The sequence below is a fragment of the Leuciscus leuciscus genome, assembly GCF_965113295.1.
Source record: "Leuciscus leuciscus genome assembly, chromosome: 13".
Classification (NCBI taxonomy): domain Eukaryota; kingdom Metazoa; phylum Chordata; class Actinopteri; order Cypriniformes; family Leuciscidae; genus Leuciscus; species Leuciscus leuciscus.
The window spans coordinates 1,957,628-1,977,353 of record NC_138737.1 but is presented as its reverse complement, the minus strand read 5'-3'; the positions used below and the strand labels follow the sequence as shown (position 1 = coordinate 1,977,353).

The 19,726-nt window shown below is 35.6% G+C and overlaps 2 protein-coding genes across 4 annotated transcripts in view; one reads left to right on the top strand and one right to left on the bottom strand.

Annotated features, from left to right (window-relative positions):
• Positions 1-519: 519 nt before the first annotated feature.
• snap29 (synaptosome associated protein 29) lies at positions 520-8,381 on the bottom strand. 2 transcript variants are annotated; one of them, XM_082188934.1, is made up of 6 exons: positions 8,298-8,381; positions 7,075-7,317; positions 6,112-6,311; positions 4,645-4,730; positions 2,833-2,937; positions 520-1,431 (listed from the first exon to the last, which is right to left on the bottom strand). In XM_082188934.1, exons 2-6 carry the CDS (start codon positions 7,309-7,311, stop codon positions 1,271-1,273), a joined length of 789 nt encoding a protein of 262 aa, XP_082045060.1. In that variant the 5' UTR covers positions 7,312-7,317; positions 8,298-8,381; the 3' UTR covers positions 520-1,270. The 2 variants fall into 2 exon arrangements, with proteins under 2 accessions (XP_082045060.1, XP_082045061.1); XM_082188935.1 differs by having other exon boundaries at positions 7,075-7,344; positions 8,298-8,354.
• A 1,006-nt stretch (positions 8,382-9,387) lies between these two features.
• The window catches only part of pi4kab (phosphatidylinositol 4-kinase, catalytic, alpha b), a 64,539-nt gene continuing 54,200 nt past the window's right edge, over positions 9,388-19,726 (top strand). For both annotated transcript variants that reach the window (XM_082188854.1, XM_082188853.1), the window contains exons 1-7: positions 9,388-9,637; positions 14,861-14,977; positions 15,872-15,965; positions 16,632-16,720; positions 17,458-17,530; positions 17,607-17,869; positions 18,778-18,844. In XM_082188854.1, coding sequence (XP_082044980.1) covers positions 9,539-9,637; positions 14,861-14,977; positions 15,872-15,965; positions 16,632-16,720; positions 17,458-17,530; positions 17,607-17,869; positions 18,778-18,844 — 802 coding nt within the window. In that variant the 5' untranslated portion in view covers positions 9,388-9,538. The remainder of the gene's footprint in view (positions 9,638-14,860; positions 14,978-15,871; positions 15,966-16,631; positions 16,721-17,457; positions 17,531-17,606; positions 17,870-18,777; positions 18,845-19,726) is intronic.

Here is a 19,726-nt window from a genome sequence, read left to right as displayed (position 1 = left end):
TATGTTTGTATTTATGTCTACATTTACTTCCACAATATATATATATATATATATATATATATATATATATATTGAAATAAATATATGAAATATATGGAAATATATGAAATAAATATACGAAGAAATATATATATATATAAGAAATATATATATATATATATATATATATATATATATATATATATATATTCTTCGTATATTTATGTATTTATTATTAAGTCAGGTCTGGCATTCCATAACTGTCAACGAGAACATTTGTATTTATTTTTGGGAACTGTCCCTTTAACAGCTTCTCAAGATGTGTGATATGTCGCCATCTAGCGGACTGATCTTGCAAGTACCGCTTAAATTAGCTTACCGTGGCAGTATCAGAGGGCATGGTACTTTGATATATATTATAATATAAAAATGTATGTTCTATGATATTTACATAGTACTGCATGCTCTTTGCTGCCCATTTACAATGTTTTCTAGCATTATTTTCCATCTACTGCAGTGACAAATGAAGTGACTAACATATTAAAACATATTTTTTTATTTATGTTCACATATTCCACGTCACATTCATCAGACAGAAATGGTTTGCTTTATTAGGAGTACAATATTTGAACGATGAATTCCAGAAACAATAGTAAAACCTCAGCAGATTCTATCTATAAAGCTACCCTAATATAGAGCTGAAAAAGAAAATGACACAAGTTTGTGGGTTGCATTCAAAATAGTGATTAAAGACTGAGTGCTAATCTCTATAGCCTGTGGTGAAATGAGTCAGACCAATATCTTTCTGTCCTGCTATTTGATCACCTTTATACACAGTACTCCGTTAATGTGCTTACATGGTGATATGAGGATACATCATTATAAAAATGAATTTTCTCAAACAAAGGGGAATATACAGTGATTTCTAAGCTAGGTGTTCAGAGTTAAAGAGTGTAAGGTATGGTTCAAAAAAATTGAAATGGTTGTGTGTGCATCTCTGACATACCTATCTAACAGGTAACATGTTAAACTCAAAGATCATCAGCAGTTTCTTCACATCAGTCTTGAACAGTCACACACACACACAGAGAGAGAGGCATCCACGGCTTATGTATAATCATACTGTATAATGTCAGTGACTAAAGGAAGGCAGAATGTTGAACTTCTCCAACACACATATGCATAGACACAAACACACACACACCTCCCGTGGAGAGAAGATGATAAATGTTTTTCAGTTTGGATCAGTGCCGACAGCATCTCGACCATGAGACGACGTCACACTCACAGTCTATTTGAGGTTTTTGAGTTGCCGGTTGGTGGAGCTGATCTTGCCGTCCATGTTGTCGACCTTGTTGAGCAACGAGTCGAGAGAAACGTCCTGGTCGTCGATCTCCGCCTGCAGTCCCAGACCCAGATTCTTCAGCCGGCCCAGACCCGACGCCATCTCATCTGGAGACCAAACACCAAACACACATCAGATCCTGGCTGTGAGTGAGCCATCTGAGCCAAGTTACGGTACGAGTTCACGTCCTTCTCTCACAGGTCAAAATGACCCTAAAATTATACATAATTTATTTTTTTCAGAAAGCTTATTTTATTTCAATTTGATACAATGTTTCTATTTTTTAATGCAATTTGTTTTTTTATTTTTTATTTTATTTACCTTTAAATTACTAGATTTAATCAATGAATAATAAATTGTAATGTAAGCACATTCCTCACATTCTTTCAAATTAAATTCAAAATAACTCACAATTTCATGCATAAACCTTTTAAAGGAGCATTTCACCCGTGGGAACATTAATCTTTATTGAAAGTGGGTCATATATGTAGTAGAAAAATGTAACATAAATTTCGAATTTGGTGCCTTCTTGACCGAGGAAAGACAGAGAGTAACTTTAGGGCGCATTTGTATGGAAGACAACAACTCCCACAATGCACCACATTGCACAGCTCCGCAAGCCACTCCCACTAATCGAAAAAAATGAGGAATAAGTGTTTGTAGTCTCAACCCCTCTATAAAGATATGGGACTTCCTGCTTAGAATGACGCAAAATTATGATTTTTACATCATTATAAGCAGGAACTGCAACACCGAAATCCGTATTTCTCCCGTCTCTAGGGAAAATGAGGGAATAATGCATGACCATTCAAAAATATGACTGGGTTTCTAACGATACAAAGCTTAATGCAAATGGGTGAAGTGTCCCTTTAATTCAGCTCAAAATATCTTACATTTGCGTGTCTTTGCCGACCTCTTGTGGAAAACAAAGATATAACATGATGCTTTATAACTCTTGCCACTAGATGGCCTTATAGCTCTATATGGAGCAAATGAGCTGTTCCGCTGGGTCCTAAAGTCAGTTACTCTTCAGTATACATTCAGATACACATGTAGACATTATAAAATAATTTTTTGGTAAAGTTTTAGCATTTTCAGTTAGAATTTTGAGCATTTTTAGGTTTTTCTATGTGTACTGAAGCATTCCATCATTCCTAATGGGGTCAAATTGACCCGCAAGGGAACGATGTGTTACTTTTTTACATTTCAACCACAAAACTCCTTGATTCCATAAAAAAAAAAAGAAAAAAAGTGTGTATTTGTGGTTCAAGTTCGACAAAAGTCTTGGGGTCTTGGACCGCCCTCTGTAACCAGTAGGCGTAGGGCAGCGAAGCAAGTGCATTCTGGGAGTTGTAGTCTTTCATCCACATGAGCCAAAAATACATTCTCTGGCTTTTCTCAGTCTAGAACGCTCCAACTTCACATTTCTACTACATAAATGACCCAATTTAAATACACATTCATCTTTCCAGCGGTGAAATATCCCTTTAAACTCTTGTATTTCTCACCGAGGTTTGTGTCCAGCTGGTGATGTGCGGCCCGCAGCTGTTTGTTCTTAGGATATCCGTTCTGATCGGACGGCCCGTTATCCAGGGAAGCGGAAGCTCCGAAACCTGTTCAAACAAACATTTGTGATTCTGATGAGCCGCTTTGATCCGACACTGAGCTCTGTCTCTGCACAAGCACTCGATATCTTTGAGATTCACTGATGATGTCAGTAAACAAGCCTTAGTGAACCCATGAACCAGTGGTTTCTGCCTGATCTCGGATCAGTTTGATCAGTTTTAACGACACGTTTGTTTGATAGCGAGAAAGAGTTGTAATCGTCTCGTTAACATTAGCGAATTACATTAGTTAACACGAACTAATAATGAAACATACAGTACAGGCCAAAAGTTTGGAAGAGAAAAGTTTTTGAAAGAAGTTTCTTCTGCTCATCAAGCCTGCATTTATTTGATCAAAAATACAGAAAAAAAATTAATATTGTGATATATTATTACAATTTAAAATAATTGGTTTTCAATTTATTATACTTTAAATTATCATTTATTTCTGTGATGCAAAGCTGAATTTTCAGGATCATTACTCCAGTCTATCACATGATCCTTTAGAAATCATTCTAATATTCTGATTTATTATCAAAGTTGGAAACAGTTCTGCTGCTTAATATTTTTTCATAACCTGTGATACTTTTTTAGGAGACTTTGATGAATAAAAAAATAAAAAAAGAAGCAAATTTTTTAAAAATATAAATCTTTTGTAACAGCAATATCCACTACTGGTCAGTCATTTGGGGTCAGTCATTTTTTTTCTTTCTTTTTTTGAAATAAATCAACACTTTTATTCAGCAAGGATGTGTTAAATTGATAAAAAGTGATAGTAAAGAAGATTTATATTATTAGAAAATATTTTTTTATTTTGAATAAATGCAGTTCTTTTTAACCTTTTATTCATCAAATATATTAGGCAGCAGAACTGTGTCCAACACTCATAATAAATCAGAATATTAGAATGATTTCTAAAGGATCATGTGATAGACTGGAGTAATGATCCTGAAAATTCAGCTTTGCATCACAGAAATAAATGATAATTTAAAGTATAATAAATTGAAAATCAATTATTTTAAATTGTAATAATATATCACAATATTAAAAAAAAATTCAGTATTTTTTATCAAATAAATGCAGGCTTGATGAGCAGAAGAAACTTCTTTCAAAAACATTAAAAATAGTAATGTGTCCAAACTTTTGGCCAGTACTGTACTTCTAAAGCATTTATTAATCTTTGTTTATGTCAATTACAACATTTACTAATACATTATTAAAATCAAAAGTTGTATTTGTTATTATTTAATGAAACTGAGCTGACATGAACTAATAAACAGTTTTATTTCTATTAACTAACATTAACAAAGATTAATAAACATCGTAACAAATGCATTGTTCATTGTTAGTTAATGCGAAAGTTAGTCTCTTATTGGCCTGATTAACCAAACTCTCCAACAAAACAAGCCCTATAATTTAATAAAACAACATATTATTCAGACACTTCACATGTACTGGTATTAGATGATTTGTTAATTGCATTTAATAGATTACACTTTCAATAAAACATCTGCGAATGGTTTGTAAACAGTGTTTTAGTGCATGTTTGGGTTGAGTTTTCCCTGCATTTACACGTTTTGTCCAGCGTGTGGCGCTTCGAGCGCTTCAAAACTGTCAATCATTTTGCAAAGCAATTGGTTCTATTGATCCAAACTGTCTCTCAAAGTAACATGGGTAATCGTAGAAGTTCATCAGTGCACGATCATGAGTGTTTACCAGATGTCTCCAGTTTCCTGAGGTTGGGATGGCTGGCCTCATACTTGTCCTCCTGCTGTTTGCTCTCCGCAAGTGCATTCTGTAAGCTAACATCATCAGACAAAACCGTGTCGTTGTTAAATAATATTCAGACTCTTTGCATTTCCAGATATGGCATCTTTCCTGACTAAGACCTTTATTTCAGTGGATGTGAATCAAAGCAAGGCTTTAAAGGCTGATGTACACTACAGTCTCAGACTACATCTAATCTTTTACGTCTATTCACACACACTACCGTTCAAAAGTTTGGGGTCAGTAAGATTTTTTAATGTTTTTAAAAGAAGTCTCTTCTGCTCACCAAGGCTGCATTTATTTGATAAAAAACAATAAAAAAACAGTAATATTGTGAAATATTATGACAATTTAAAATGACTGTTTTCTATTTGAATATATTTTAAAGTGTAATTTATATCCTGTGATCAAAGCTGAATTGTCAGCATCATTACTCCAGTCTTCAGTGTCACATGATCCTTCACAAATCATTCTAATATGATGATTTGATGCTCAAGAAACATTTATGATTATTATCAGTGTTGAAAACTGTCGTGTACAAATTATTTTCAAAATTCTTTGATGAATAGAAAGTTCAAAAGAACAGCATTTATTTAAAATAGAATATTTTCTATCATTATAAATGTCTTTACTGTAACTTTTGATCAGTTTAACTCATCCTTGATGAATAAAAGTATTGATTTATTTTATTTCTTTCCCCCAAAAATAAAATTAAAATTCTTACTGACCCCAAACTTTTGAACGGTCGTGTTTAATGTTACAAAAGCTTTAGATTTCAGAGAAATGCTGTTCTTCTGAACTTTCTATTCATCAAAGCATCATGAAATAAAAATGTAAATAACTGTTTTCAACACTGATAATAATCATAAATGTTTCTTGAGCATCAAATCATCATATTAGAGTGATTTGTGAAGGATCATGTGACACTGAAGACTGGAGTAATGATGCTGAAAATTCAGCTTTGATCACAGGAATAAATTACACTTTACTATATATTCACATAGAAAACAGATATTTTAACTTGTCATAATATTTCACAATATTACTGTTTTTTTTATTGTATTTTTAATCAAATAAATGCAGCCTTGGTGAGCAGAAGATACTTATTTTAAAAACATTAAAACTCTTACTGACCCCAAACTTTTGAACGGTAGTGTATTATTTTACGTCTATTCATCACAGCCTTGTTTTCATTTCATGTTAAATTGAAAGGCTTTTGCTTTAATGTGTGAAGTTACTTAATTAGTAAGCAAATTTAGCTTTAATAAATGCATGAGTTGAAACAGATAGGAAAACAATGCACATTTTATATCATTTTGAAGAACCAGAACAATTACAGCACTTTTGAGCGCATGTAAACGTGTAAAAGCTGCTAGTATTGTGTGTGTGTGTGTGTGTGTGTGTGTGTGACTGTACCTGCTGTGTCCCTCGTAGGACACCGGTTGGTCCTTCTGTGCCGGTCTGGGAGGTTCAGGTTTGCCTTTGAAATAGTTGACCATTCCTCCCCACACACTCTTAATGGTGTTTATGTGCCTCTGGCTCGTCTTCATGTCCTGATCCATGTTGTCAATCATTTTCTCCGTCCTTTTCAAAGCTTCACCCTGACGAATCAGTTCCTGTGGAAAACAATCAAGCGGTTTTAATGAAATAGCCAAAGCAAGAAACTTAGTTAGCCGAACACAATCCGAGTTATATCAAAAAATATCCTGGCTCTTCCAAGCTTGTTTTTTTGAAGCCCAAAAAAGCACATCCATCCATCATAAAAGTGACCTCTGACCCCCACACATGACGAGAGACCTATGACCCCACACATGACAAGTGACCTCTGACTTAAAGAGAGACCTCTGACCTAAAGAGTGACCTCTGACCCCCACACATGACGAGTGACCTCTGACCCCCACACATGACCTCTGACTTAAAGAGAGACCTCTGACCTAAAGAGTGACCTCTGACCCCACACATGACGAGTGACCTCTGACCCCACACATGATGTAGGAGTAGCGTAAGCACATGTGAGAGTCGACGCTTCTCGCGGTTCAAACTAACTCAAGCTCCTCCCACATTTCTCTTAAAAAATTCACATTTTTTTTACTTTTAATTCGTGACCGATGCGCATGGCTTCACTTCATAAGGCCTTTATTAACCCCTGGAGTCGTACGGATCATTTCAATGATGGATGGATGCGCTTTTTTTTGGGCTTCAAAATCGAAGTTACCATTCACTCCCACTATAAAGCATGGAAGAGCCAGGATATTTTATAATATAACTCCGGTTGAGTTTGGCTGAAAGAAGAAAGTAATTTAGACCTAGGATGAGGGTGAGTAAATTATGGGATGATTCATGTTTTTTGGTGAACTATCTCTTTAAGTTTCCTCTCACCTCTGCCGTCTCGGATCCGACTTTCTCGGACTGGTAGATGAGTCCGAGCGAGCGGTGGCTGCTGTCCACGGCCGACTGCGCTGTACGCATCACTTCCTGCTGAAGCCGTTGTTGGCGTCTCTCTGCCGGACTCAGCGAACTCTCCTCCGGATCATCGTCGAAGTTAAAGCCTCTTCTCGGAGCCTCTTCATCATCATCATCAGCGAAAGGATTGTGGGTTTTGGGGTAGGCAGACATCCTGAGCTTCAGTGAGAAGAAGAGAGCACAGTACTTACACACACACACACACACACACACATATATATAAATCAAACTTTATTTATAAAGCACTTTAAAACAACCGAAGTGGACCAAAGTGCTGTACAGAAAAATTTATAAATACATACTTTATATAAAGCATATAATACAAATAAAACAAATCAAGAGACATAAAACATAGGAAAAATATACCATACATATATATATGGTAGGTATATGGTATATGGTAACTTTACAATAAGGTTCATTAGTTAATGTATTAACTAACATGAATAACAATGAGCAACACAATTGTTACAGTATTTATTAATCTTTGTTAATTTTAGTTTATAAAAATCCAGCTGTTCATTGTTAGTTCATGTTAGTTCACAGTGCATTAACTAATGTTAGCAAATACAACCTTTGATTTTAATAATGTATTAGTAAATGTTGAAATTAATATTAACTAAGATTAATAAATGCTGAAGAAAGAATTGTTCATTCTTAGTTCATGTTAAACTAAGGTAGTTACTAACTAATGAACCTTATTGTAAAGTGTTACCGCATGTATATATATAAAATATGAATTATTATAAGATGAAATAATAAGTAAGGCAATGAAAGGATATGCTTTAAATAATAGAAGTTATGAGTTTATATAAAAAAAAAACATGGCACGTTCTGTTAGTGTATAGATATGGATCCTGAACAAACTACTATAACTGACATAACATCATCGGTAAACATAAAGATATTCACTAAATAAAATGTGAAAATATTTCATAAATATGTGTTATTTAACTGCATTTAAACTGAATATGCTGTAGAAACTCGTCTGTGTGTGTGTTATCTATCTGAGCGACTTTATGTTGCCTAAAACAACCTTTAAATAAACCCTACATCGTCTTCAATCACACGTCCTCTCTGTCTGTTAGATTAAAATACGATATATCGAACACTGTATCGATAAATTCATACATTTGTACCTTTGATCGCTGGAGAGAGAGATTTGTTCTCCTGCTATATCAGCTGAGCTGACGCTAATGGCGAAACACTTCCGGTGATGTCATGGTGACGTCAGATAGGCTCCTCCTCGTTTTTGATTCCGCCTGTTTTCACCATAGACAGTGGTTTTCACTTTTAGTTGTTGTTATTTATGATCGTTTAGGATTCGAGACCAAAACAGAGATCGCTATAGCCACAAAATACACTTTTAAATATTTGTCTTTTTCTTTTTCTTCTTCTTACGAGTTTCTACAGCATATTCAGTTTAATGCAGTTTAATAATAAAAAGAAACAATTATACTATTCTTCTACTACTACTAATGATTATTATTAATAATTATAAATATTGTTATAATAATAATAATCATCATAAATAATAATAAATAATACAAATATACAACAATTTATTCTACTACGACTACTACTAATTATAATTATTAGTTATATAGTTAGTGAATAATAACAGCAATTAATGTTATTATTAAATATTATTTACTAATATAAAAAAATATGTTTTAATTATACTTCCATTAACAATAATTATTAATAATTATCCATATGGTCGATTATTATTATTATTATTATTATTATTAATAATGCTAATAAAAAAACAATATATTCTACTACTACTACTACTACTTATTATTATTCATTATAAATATTGTTAGTGAATAATAACAACAGCAACAATAATACATTATTATTATAAATATTAACTATTTAATAGAATTAATTATATATTAATTATAAGACTACTACTACTACTAATAATAATAATAATAAATGTTATTATCAATTATTAATAACGTCGATTGATGTATTTAAATGTATTATTAATTGTTATTTCTTACATTAACACCATTTTTTATCCAGAAATATTTTAATTAGAAATAGGAAGAAACTTAAACATATTTAATATTTTGGCCAATGCTCTGTTATAGTATTTGTTTCAGAAAACACGTTTATATATTGAAAACAAAAACAAACAAAAACTCCATCACTCATCAGATGTATGAGCCAATAAGATAAACTTCACACTGATGATGCTTTAATGCAGACACGCCTCGCTCTCTCGCTCTCTCTCTCTCTCTCGCCCTCTCTCTCTCTTCATTGGCTGTTATTTGTGCCTTCACACTTTCCGTATTGCGGTCGTGTTGTTCTTCTCCTCCACAGAAAGCTGAGGAAATCATCGCTTGTGTGTTTTGAACTTTTCCCGTGAATCATGGCCACGCGCGGCGGTGGCACGCGCGAGTTTTATTTCAACACGGTTCTGTCTCTCGCGCGCTCCCTGGCAGCCCACAGACCAGCGCCCGTCGAGAAGGTACAACACACACACACTATGGCAAGCCGTTTTAACATTTAAAAGCTAATTTTGACTATCCGGAATTAACATTGTAGATATCAACAATGTCTTTCTGACTAGTCGTAATTACATTTTGGATAGTTGGAATTGTCATTCAAGATATCTGTAACGTAATTGTGACTAGTCGAAACGACAGATAGAGATATCTGTAATTCAGTTTTGACTAGGCAAAACTGAATTACAGATATCTGCAATGACCTCATTGAAAACGACATTCAACTCGTCACACATCTTAAATGACAATTGCAGATATCTGTAATTCAGTTTTGACTAGGCAGAATGAAAGTTAAAGATATCTCAAACGTCATTATGACTAGTGCAAATTATTGTGCATGACGTTGCTCTATTTTAGATATAGATTTCCCCTCCCCGCCATAATCAAAGAAAAAGTGGGTTCATTTCCTTATTTCTATGAATGGAAGAAGAAAAAAGCAGTCATGGCGTTGGCTGTAATCGAAAAATAACACCAGAAAATGTTTTTATATACAAATAAAAAAAAGATATACAATATTTTATATACAAAAAAAAAAAAAAAGTTGCAATGCTATGTTTATGATCATGCTTAAAATTACGTAGGTTATTGTTGCATTAAGATTTATGCGTGAAAGAGATTCACACTAATTCACTTTAATAAAGATGCTGACATGCATGCTATTCTTGCCATGGAAGTACAATAACATTAACTTCCTTAGATGAGAAAAAAAAGTTCTTAGTTCAGATTAGTTCTTATTTTTTATTTTATTTTTTCAATTTGAAACAGTATCTAACAGCATTAAAAAGACGATTAAAAACTCTGGTTGCTCCGACATGGTGCTAATCAGTGCTAATTACAAGTTAACAGTTACAGGTGCTATGTGATTTGATGATTTGAACAACACGCTCTGCTCCCGCCTAAAGTGTGATGCGGGCCTAATTTGTATACAGATATCTGCAACGTCATTTCGCCTAGTCAAAACTCTAATTCAAGATATCTGTAATTACATTTTGACTAGGCAGAATGAAAGTTACAGATATCTCAAATTTCAGATATCTCTAATCAAAATTCATTTCAAGATATCTATAACTTGATAATAGATATCTACAATTAAATTATGACTATCCCTAACTCCAGTTTGAGATATCTACAACACCATTTTGACTAGTCATAACTCCAGTTACAGATATCTACAACGTAATTTCGCCTAGTCAAAACTTAATTTAAGATATCTGAAAAGGAACATGTAGATATCTTGAATTGAGGTGAATTAAAGATATCTTTAACTGGAGTTATGACTAGTCAGAATCAAATTGAAGATATCTCAAACTAGAATAACAGATATCTACAATTCAATTGCAGATATCCGTAATTCACATAGTGGATATCTGCAACTGAATTGTAGATATCTGTAATGATAAACCCCATACAAATGAATGGCAAAAGTGACGTCATTTGTCCTAGGAAGAATGTCTTTGTGGATATCTGAAATGACAATTATGGATAGGAAGAATGTAGTTGCGGATATCTGAAATGTTCTTTTTGACTAGGCAAAACTGAATTACAGATATCTGCAACACATATCCAGTCTAGCTTTTAAATGTTAAAATGGCTTGCCATACACACACACACTGAGACACACACACACACTGTTATCATCCTGCTGCGTCGCTTTGTTATAATATCGTGCTGCATTATCGTGATGCACGCGACAGGTGTCACAGGCTGCAGCGCGTGGCAAGTTTGTTGCGCAGCAATGCAACCTTACCTTACTTTCATTATGTGCACGCAAACAGTCTGCGTTTAACCTGTTAGTTTGGATTTTTGTTATAGTGATTTGAAATATTATATGGCATTGCATGAGTACCACATACATAAAATGACGACTTCCTTTACTTTAAAGAATTGCATGTTTAATTCAATGCACATTTATTTATATAGTGCTTTTCACAATACACATCGGTTCAAAGCAGTTTTATAGACAATGCATGAGTCCATGTTACAGCTTGTGATGTGTTATCAGAGGTAACTGTTATGTATATCAGAAATGTACATGTACTAAATCACAGTTAGCTAAAAATGTATTAATTTAAACAATAATTTAAGGCAGAAACAATGAGCTCATTGTAGTAATGAATGCTAGTTTGCCCAAAAACATCTTGAAACATGAAATATGGAAATATTTTGTGTTGAGCTGAATAAATGCATCACATCTGTCCTAAAACTACTGACAATTTTGCATTGAATGCTTGTTTACATTTTATAAAATATACTCAATATACGAAACTGAAAAGTGTCACGTGTCTAGAGGCTTTTACGCTGATGCCAGGCACTAAGTGGTGCCAGATAGTGCCAGCTGCGTCAATGCTTGTGTCTCTGATAGTGAAAAACAGCTATCATGGTGTGTAATGCAGCAGCAGCAGCAGGTGTACTCTTCCTTTAGAGGGCTTGTGAAATGCATTGCCTCATCGCAGTGACAGATTCATCTTTCATACATGATCATGTACTTCCACACTGACTGCAATCATCTGGTATTATTTGCATGCGATTACCCCACACATGCATGCTCTCAAACCATGTGTGATTCTCTTAAAGGTGACCCTTTTCACAAGATGTAATATAAGTCTCTGGTGTCCCCAGAACGTGTCTGAAATTTCAGCTAAAAATCCCCCCAGATCAGTTATGATAGCTTGTCAAATTTACCTCTTTTTGGGTGTGAGCAAAAACATGTAGTTTTTTTGTGTCCCTTTAAATGCAAATGAGCTGCTGTTGCCCCGCCTCCGTTCAGAAGAGGGCGGAGCCTTTACACGAGCTTCAGATACTCCGGCAATAACAAAGGCTTTTCTGAATGTTAGTGGAGACATTTATGTAGTTGTTGTGGAGTTACATTGATCATCTCATCGACTTGCATGTACTGTCATCATGTTTAACTTTTACACAAGTTGACAGTTCCCTGAGGTGTTTATAAGACAGCTGAGACATTTTTTGTCTAATAGTGTTCAGTGCTCGTCTGTCCTCAACAACTGAACAGTTTCATGCTTTTCTCAAACTTTTGCCATTGCGTTAGAACTGGTCACTGTTGTTAGTTGCGAGAACCAAATGTCGGCGCTGTGTGTGTAAACGTGCAGATTAAGGGCCGCTAATATTATAATAAGATCCTCTACGTCAGAAGGGGAGTGAAATCTGATCGATCGGCTTATTTTTTTGACATGCTTACAGAGAAAGGCGCACCAAAACAAAGTTACTGGGTTTCACTTTTCACGTTTTCTGGGTTGGTGGAAGCGCCGGGACCCGATTCTAGCACTTAAACACCCGATTATAGCACTTAAACACCCGATTATAGCACTCAAGCGATTATAGCACTCAAACACTCGATTATAGCACTCAAACACTCGATTCTAGCACTTAAACACCCGATTATAGCACTTAAACACCCGATTATAGCACTCAAACACTCGATTATAGCACTCAAACACTCGATTATAGCACTCAAACACTCGATTATAGCACTTAAACACCCAATTATAGCACTTAAACACCCGATTATAGCACTCAAACACTCGATTATAGCACTCAAACACTCGATTATAGCACTCAAACACTCGATTATAGCACTCAAACACTCGATTATAGCACTTAAACACCCGATTATAGCACTCAAACACTCGATTCTAGCACTTAAACACCCGATTATAGCACTTAAACACCCGATTATAGCACTCAAACACTCGATTATAGCACTCAAACACCCGATTATAGCACTCAAACACTCGATTATAGCACTCAAACACTCGATTATAGCACTTAAACACCCGATTATAGCACTCAAACACCCGATTCTAGCACTTAAACACCCGATTATAGCACTCAAACACCCGATTATAGCACTTAAACACCCGATTATAGCACTCAAACACTCGATTATAGCACTCAAACACCCGATTATAGCACTTAAACACCCGATTATAGCACTCAAACACTCGATTATAGCACTCAAACACCCGATTATAGCACTCAAACACCCGATTATAGCACTTAAACACCCGATTATAGCACTCAAACACTCGATTATAGCACTCAAACACCCGATTATAGCACTCAAACACCCGATTATAGCACTCAAACACTCGATTATAGCACTCAAACACCCGATTATAGCACTTAAACACCCGATTATAGCACTCAAACACTCGATTATAGCACTCAAACACCCGATTATAGCACTTAAACACGGGAAAAGTCAGATTTTCATGATATGTCCCCTTTAAAGCGTTTGTTCAACCAAAAATGAAAGTTCTGTCAGTAATTACTCTCCCTCATGTTGTTCAACCCCGTAAGACTTTCGTTCATCTTCAGAAACACAAATTAAGATATTTTTGATTAAATCTGAGAGCTGTCTCACTCCTCCATAGGCTTCTCTCTAATTGAAACTTGCCAGCCCAGAAAGTTAGTAAAGACAATGTTTAAAATAGTCCAAGTGACTACAGTGGCTCTACATTAAGTTCATCAAGCTACGAGAATACTTTTTGTGCGCAGAAACAAACAAAAATAACGACTTTATTCAACTCTTTATTTTCTTCTGTGTGGGTCTGAGTGAGTTCACGTAGTGTAACAGCGCAGCGCTTCTGGGTTGTACGTCAGAACGAAGGCTCACTATTGGCCGACGCTGGTCATGTGTGTGATGCTGGCCAATCGTGAGCCTCCGTTCTGACGTACAACCCAGAAGCGCTGCGCTGTTACACTACATGAACTCACTCAGACCCACACAGAAGAACATGAGTTGAATAAAGTCTGTATTTTTGCGCACAAAAAGTATTCTCATCGCTTGATGAACTTAAGGTTGAGCCACTGTAGTCACTTGGACTATTTTAAACATTGTCTTTACTAACTTTCTGGGCCGGCAAGTTTCACTAACAGAGAAGCCTATGGAGGAGTGAGACAGCTCTCAGATTTCATCAAAAATATCTTAACTTGTGTTTCTGAAGATGAACGAATGTCTTACGGGGTTGAACAACATGAGGGAGAGTAATTACTGACAGAATCTTCATTTTTGGGTGAACTAACCCTTTAACAGGTTGTTCTTGTTCTGCAGATTGCTGACAGATCTGCTCATGTCTTTCTTAAAGGGAAGTTGAGTGTTTTATATTGTGACAGCTCACCGTACTGATAAGAGTGTGTGTTTGTCGTCTGGTGTGTTTCTCCATCAGGTGCAGAAGTTATTGTGCATGTGTCCGTGTGACAGCCGAGGCGTCTTCAGTCTGGATGTTCGGCGCAGGGATGCGGTCGTCGCTCTGGCTGTGTTCCTGGTCGAGTCAGATTTACAGGTGAATGAGCTCGAAACTACAGTCTAACCAACATTTATTCAGACAACTTCAACATTTCTCACATTATCACAGTTTATTCGCTATAGTTTAGAAAATGGTAATAAAATATGAGCAGAACTCAGTTGATATTTGACTGGTTTTGTCCGTCCTTCTGTTAGACTGTCTCACACATGAATTATGTTGAATATCTGTCAGCTGTTAAATTTAACTACACAATTAGATAATACCAGTTTAGCTCAACCAATCACCAAGCAATGCTTCATTTTGTTCAGTCTGTGTGTAAAAAGAGCATTAGCAATTAAAGAAGAAACACTTCAGCAAAACATGATCAGCTCAAAGTGTCGGAATCATTTTTGGTCCCACATTTTTAGAAATTTTACTGTATGAAGAATTATTTGGTATAATGTCACAGTTTACCTTATTTTGCTCTCCTTACTTATAAATGAACTATAGTGTCCTGCACACACTAGTAATAAAATCTGGTGTCTGAATAATTTTTGGTTTGACTGTATATTTCGGGGACAAAAGCGTTGCTAAATATGACACAACTCCCTTTGGGAACGTCCTCAAATAAATAAGTGTGTGTGTTAAAGCTGGTTTATGAGAGAAACTCACTGCTATACCAGATCATGTGATCACAGCTGGATTAGAGCTGGTTAAGCCACTTAAACACACACACTCAGTTTAGCTTGTACTCTTTTCTTCATCTCTCGCCATCCTGCTTCTAATGTAAATATATTGCATAATTTTTCTCCATAAACATACTATATGCAGTTGGCTTTCTTTTTTGAAGCATGTACTATAAATAGATTTTGGATTTGATTTGCAAGTGTATTCAAGTGGAGATTGCATCTTTCCAACGCTTGGTTTGTATGTGATATTTGTCTTTCTCAGCACAAAGATACCGTGGTAAGTTACCTGTTGAGTCTGCTCAAGGGGTTACCCAGAGTGCAATGGGTGGAGGAGAATGCTGGGAGGAAGTGTAAAGGTACCAGTTTGCTTATTCGTCTCTCATGCATCTTTATCAAGTACATTACTGTATGTAAGCATGCACACTATGTTTAAAAGTTGAAAGAAGTTAATACTTTTATTCACCAAGGATGCATTCAATTGATCAAAAGTGACAGTAAAGACATTTATAATGTTACAAAAGATTCTATTTCAAATAAATGCTGTTCTTTTGAACTTTCTATTCATCAAAGAATCCTGAAATTAAAATGTATCACTGTTTTCAACAATAATAATAATCATAAATGTTTCTTGAGCATCAAATCATCATATTATAATGATTTGTGAAGGATCATGTGACACTGAAGACTGGAGTAATGATGCTGAAAATTCAGCTTTGATCACAGGAATAAATTACACTTTACTATATATTCACATAGAAAACAGATATTTTAAACTGTAATAATATTTCCCTGTTTTTGCTGTATTTTTGATTTAAAGAAATGCAGACTTCTTTCAGAAACATAAAAAATCTCACCAACCCCAAACTTTTTAGTGGTGTGTGTTTTCTGTACTCTTGAATTGTAAGTTCAGTTTTGCCATCAGAGCCTTGTAATTCTTACAGATTCATAATAAAACACTCTATCCAAAGCATTTCCATGAATAGATGCTTAAATATCCAGCTTGTGTTTGTATGTGCAAACAGAGACTCTCCCGATGGCGGAGAACTTCAGCTTCTGTCTGGTGACGCTGCTGTCTGATGTGGCTCAGAGAGACCCAGAGTCTCGCACACAGGTCTGGTCTTCAGCGCATCCGCACATTTACATGTGATTTTTTCCCCTTGCACTCATTTTAAAGGGGTGCTATAAGTCTCTGATGTCCCCAGAGTGTGTATGTGAAGTTTTAGCTCAATTTTTATATTGCTTTAATTTTATATATAGATATTTTTTATAGCATGATAAAATAGTCACTTTTTGAGGGTGAGCAAAAACGTGCAGTTTTTGTGTGTCCCTTTAAATGCAAATGAGCTGCTGCTCCCGGCACAGGGGGCGGAGCTTCAAGAGCTCCTGTGTGTGTGAGCAGCTCCGATTAGACTTTTAGACTTTTAGCCTTTTATGTTCAAATCAAAGATGAAGAGACTCAAGAAGTGACAACATGTAGAAGCAACAGGACGTTTCTGAATGTTAGCTGATGAATTTATGTAGCTGATGGGAAGTTAACTATCTTCTAGTCATTGATTAGCATATTCTGTCTTGATAATCTATAAATCGTGTTCAGGGGGCGGGGTTTATGTAAATTGTATGGTTTGTGATGTCACTAACCCGTGAAGAAGCTCGTTGTAGTTCCTACCAGCCGTTTGTTGTAGTCCTTAAAAAGCGATTTCTTTAAAATAAAATAACTCCCTTTGCTTTGAGCTTTTATCATCGTAACTTTGCAGATGTTGTTTATGCTCAAACAGCAACATTACACACTAACTAAAGTTAGAAAAGTCAAATCATAATCAACCACCCCTTTAATGTCTTTCCGTCTAGATTCTGGAAGCGGTAATGGAAGTAATGCAGTCTTTACTGGAGATCTGCCAGACGCCCGAGAACCAAGATAAAGGTGATTCCCATGAGCACTACACACAAAAACACGCATTTGGTTTGGCACTCGTCTGACTGTCGTGGTGTTTCTGCAGTGTACCTGTGCAGGTATGCCGTCCCGTGTCTTCTGGGCGTGACTCGAGCCTTCGGGCGGTACGGGAACGGTGATGAGCCTCTCGTGTCGCAGCTCTTCCCTCGAGGAACGCCTCCGCCGGCTCACCGCGTGTGTGTGGAGACCGAGGGCGTTCGGAGGAGATCCTTCAATGACTTCCGCTCTATTCTGCCCAGCTCACTGTTCACGGCCTGCCAGGGAGACACGCTGAGACGCAAGAGTGGCATCACCAACCCTGACATACAGGTCTCAGACATCTCTCTGTCTCTGCTGTGCATACTGTCTGTTACTTGAGGGGAAATACGTGTAAAAGGATGCATTATGTAATGATAAACATTTTAAAGAAAATGTATAGTACGTAGTGTCACATGACCTTATTATATTGTGTTTAATTCAGCAGCTGGTGTCTGTTTATCAGCTCAGAAAAAAGTGATTTATTGAAAAAAGCTAAAAAAAATGGTAAAGTAAGTAAATGTTGAGTAAAGTAAAAAGTGAAAATAATAGTTTTTTTATTTTTTATAAATACAAATAAATAATTTTTGGAAAAAATATACAAACATAATTTTAGAAAATAAATTTGAGTAAATAAATAATTATTAATTTGACAAATATGCAAAAATTTTAGAAAATATGATGTAAATGATTTAAAATTTAATTATTTTTGCAAAATAAAAATTAGATAAAAGATTAAGATAAAAATTATTAATTGAAAAAAATGCATTAAGTAAATAAGTTTTAGAAAAAAATAAGTAACTAAAATAAATTAAAAATAATATGCAAAAATGATGTTTGTAAAAAGTATTTGTTTAAAACTAATAATATTTTTAAAAACTAAATAAAATTAGAAATGTATATTTTACTGGAAAAATATATATATTTTAAATGTCTTAATGTCTTATACCCCGGCAGCATTATCTAGAGCTGTTAATTCACAGTTAAAAGTACTTGTGTTCATTCATCAAACTGGAAAAGGTCAAGTTGAGCACATTGCATTGTGGGATATAGGACCTGACGCACTGTGCTCTGGTTGTATGATGCACATTTTGGGAAAAACTAGTTGTTCATCCATGAATTCTGTGCGTTCAGAAGATGCAGTGTTATGAGTGTTATGAGTGGTGTGATGTATTGTTAGTTTACATCAGGTGTGTTCTCAGGTGAGTCCTGACCGAGGCGGCCCGTCGCCCTGCTCTCCAACGACTCCAGGACCGCAGTACTTTGAAGGTAATGTAAGGTTTGCTGTGTCACAACTCTAATCTCTGTGAACTGGAGGTTTTAATGTCTGAACATTCTTCAGCAGATTCTGAGTGCAGAGTTCATGTTTCTGGATAAGCACCTTTAGTTCTCTGCGTGTTTGTTTTAAATCCATTTGCTTAAGATTCTATGAGTCACTGCAGAGTTATGCTGATAGTCTGAAGGAGGTAGTGGTGGTTAATGGTCAGTCATCGCTATTGATAAGATTTAAAGTGTATTAAAGAGCCCTTATTATGCTATTTTAAATTCTCCTTTTGTTTTTGGAGTCTCCTACAACACGTTTACACACATCCAAGGTCAAACAACACTTTAATTTCCTCATAATCTCCACTTCAGCATCAGCTCTTTTCTCACAGTGTCTGAAACGGTTCGATCAAGGATTCAGTCTCTCTAAGCTCCGCCTCTCTGAGAGCTGCTCTGCTCTGATTGGTCGGAAACCAAACGCTCATTATCATATCTGAATCTCAGCTCTTGATCACAGTGATACGAACAGTAACGATGGCAAGGGTTTTACCGTATCAATCTCATCAAAGTGGATTTGCTTTGTCAGCAGAAAACAGCGTCTTCTCCACATGAACAACACGAACCAAACTCTTCCAGTCTCAGATAAACTACAGTGTTTGAGGGCGGAGCTAAGAGACGCTGTTCAGCCAATCAAGACCAGAGGCTGGAATTATGCAAATGTGTAACATTGTTACACGGTAACAGAAAGTGAGATTGAATTACTGACGACTCGTTTCAGTTCAGAATCACTTCTTTCTTTTAGGAGACAAAAACTCTATTTATCTGCACTTTGATCTGTGAAACTATGCAGAGCTTTTACATTCACACACAGCTCTATTACACACTTCA

What these genes read in the sequence shown, in the direction of transcription:
- snap29 (XM_082188934.1), bottom strand. Translation starts at nt 7,311, where the DNA reads ATGTCTGCCTACCCCAAAACCCACAATCCTTTCGCTGATGATGATGAT. An exon ending in TCCTACGAGGGACACAGCAG is followed by an intron (nt 4,731 to 6,111) that starts GTACAGTCACAC and finishes TGATGATGTTAG; the next exon opens with CTTACAGAATGCACTTGCGG. An exon ending in CCAGCTGGACACAAACCTCG is followed by an intron (nt 1,432 to 2,832) that starts GTGAGAAATACA and finishes TTTGGTCTCCAG; the next exon opens with ATGAGATGGCGTCGGGTCTG.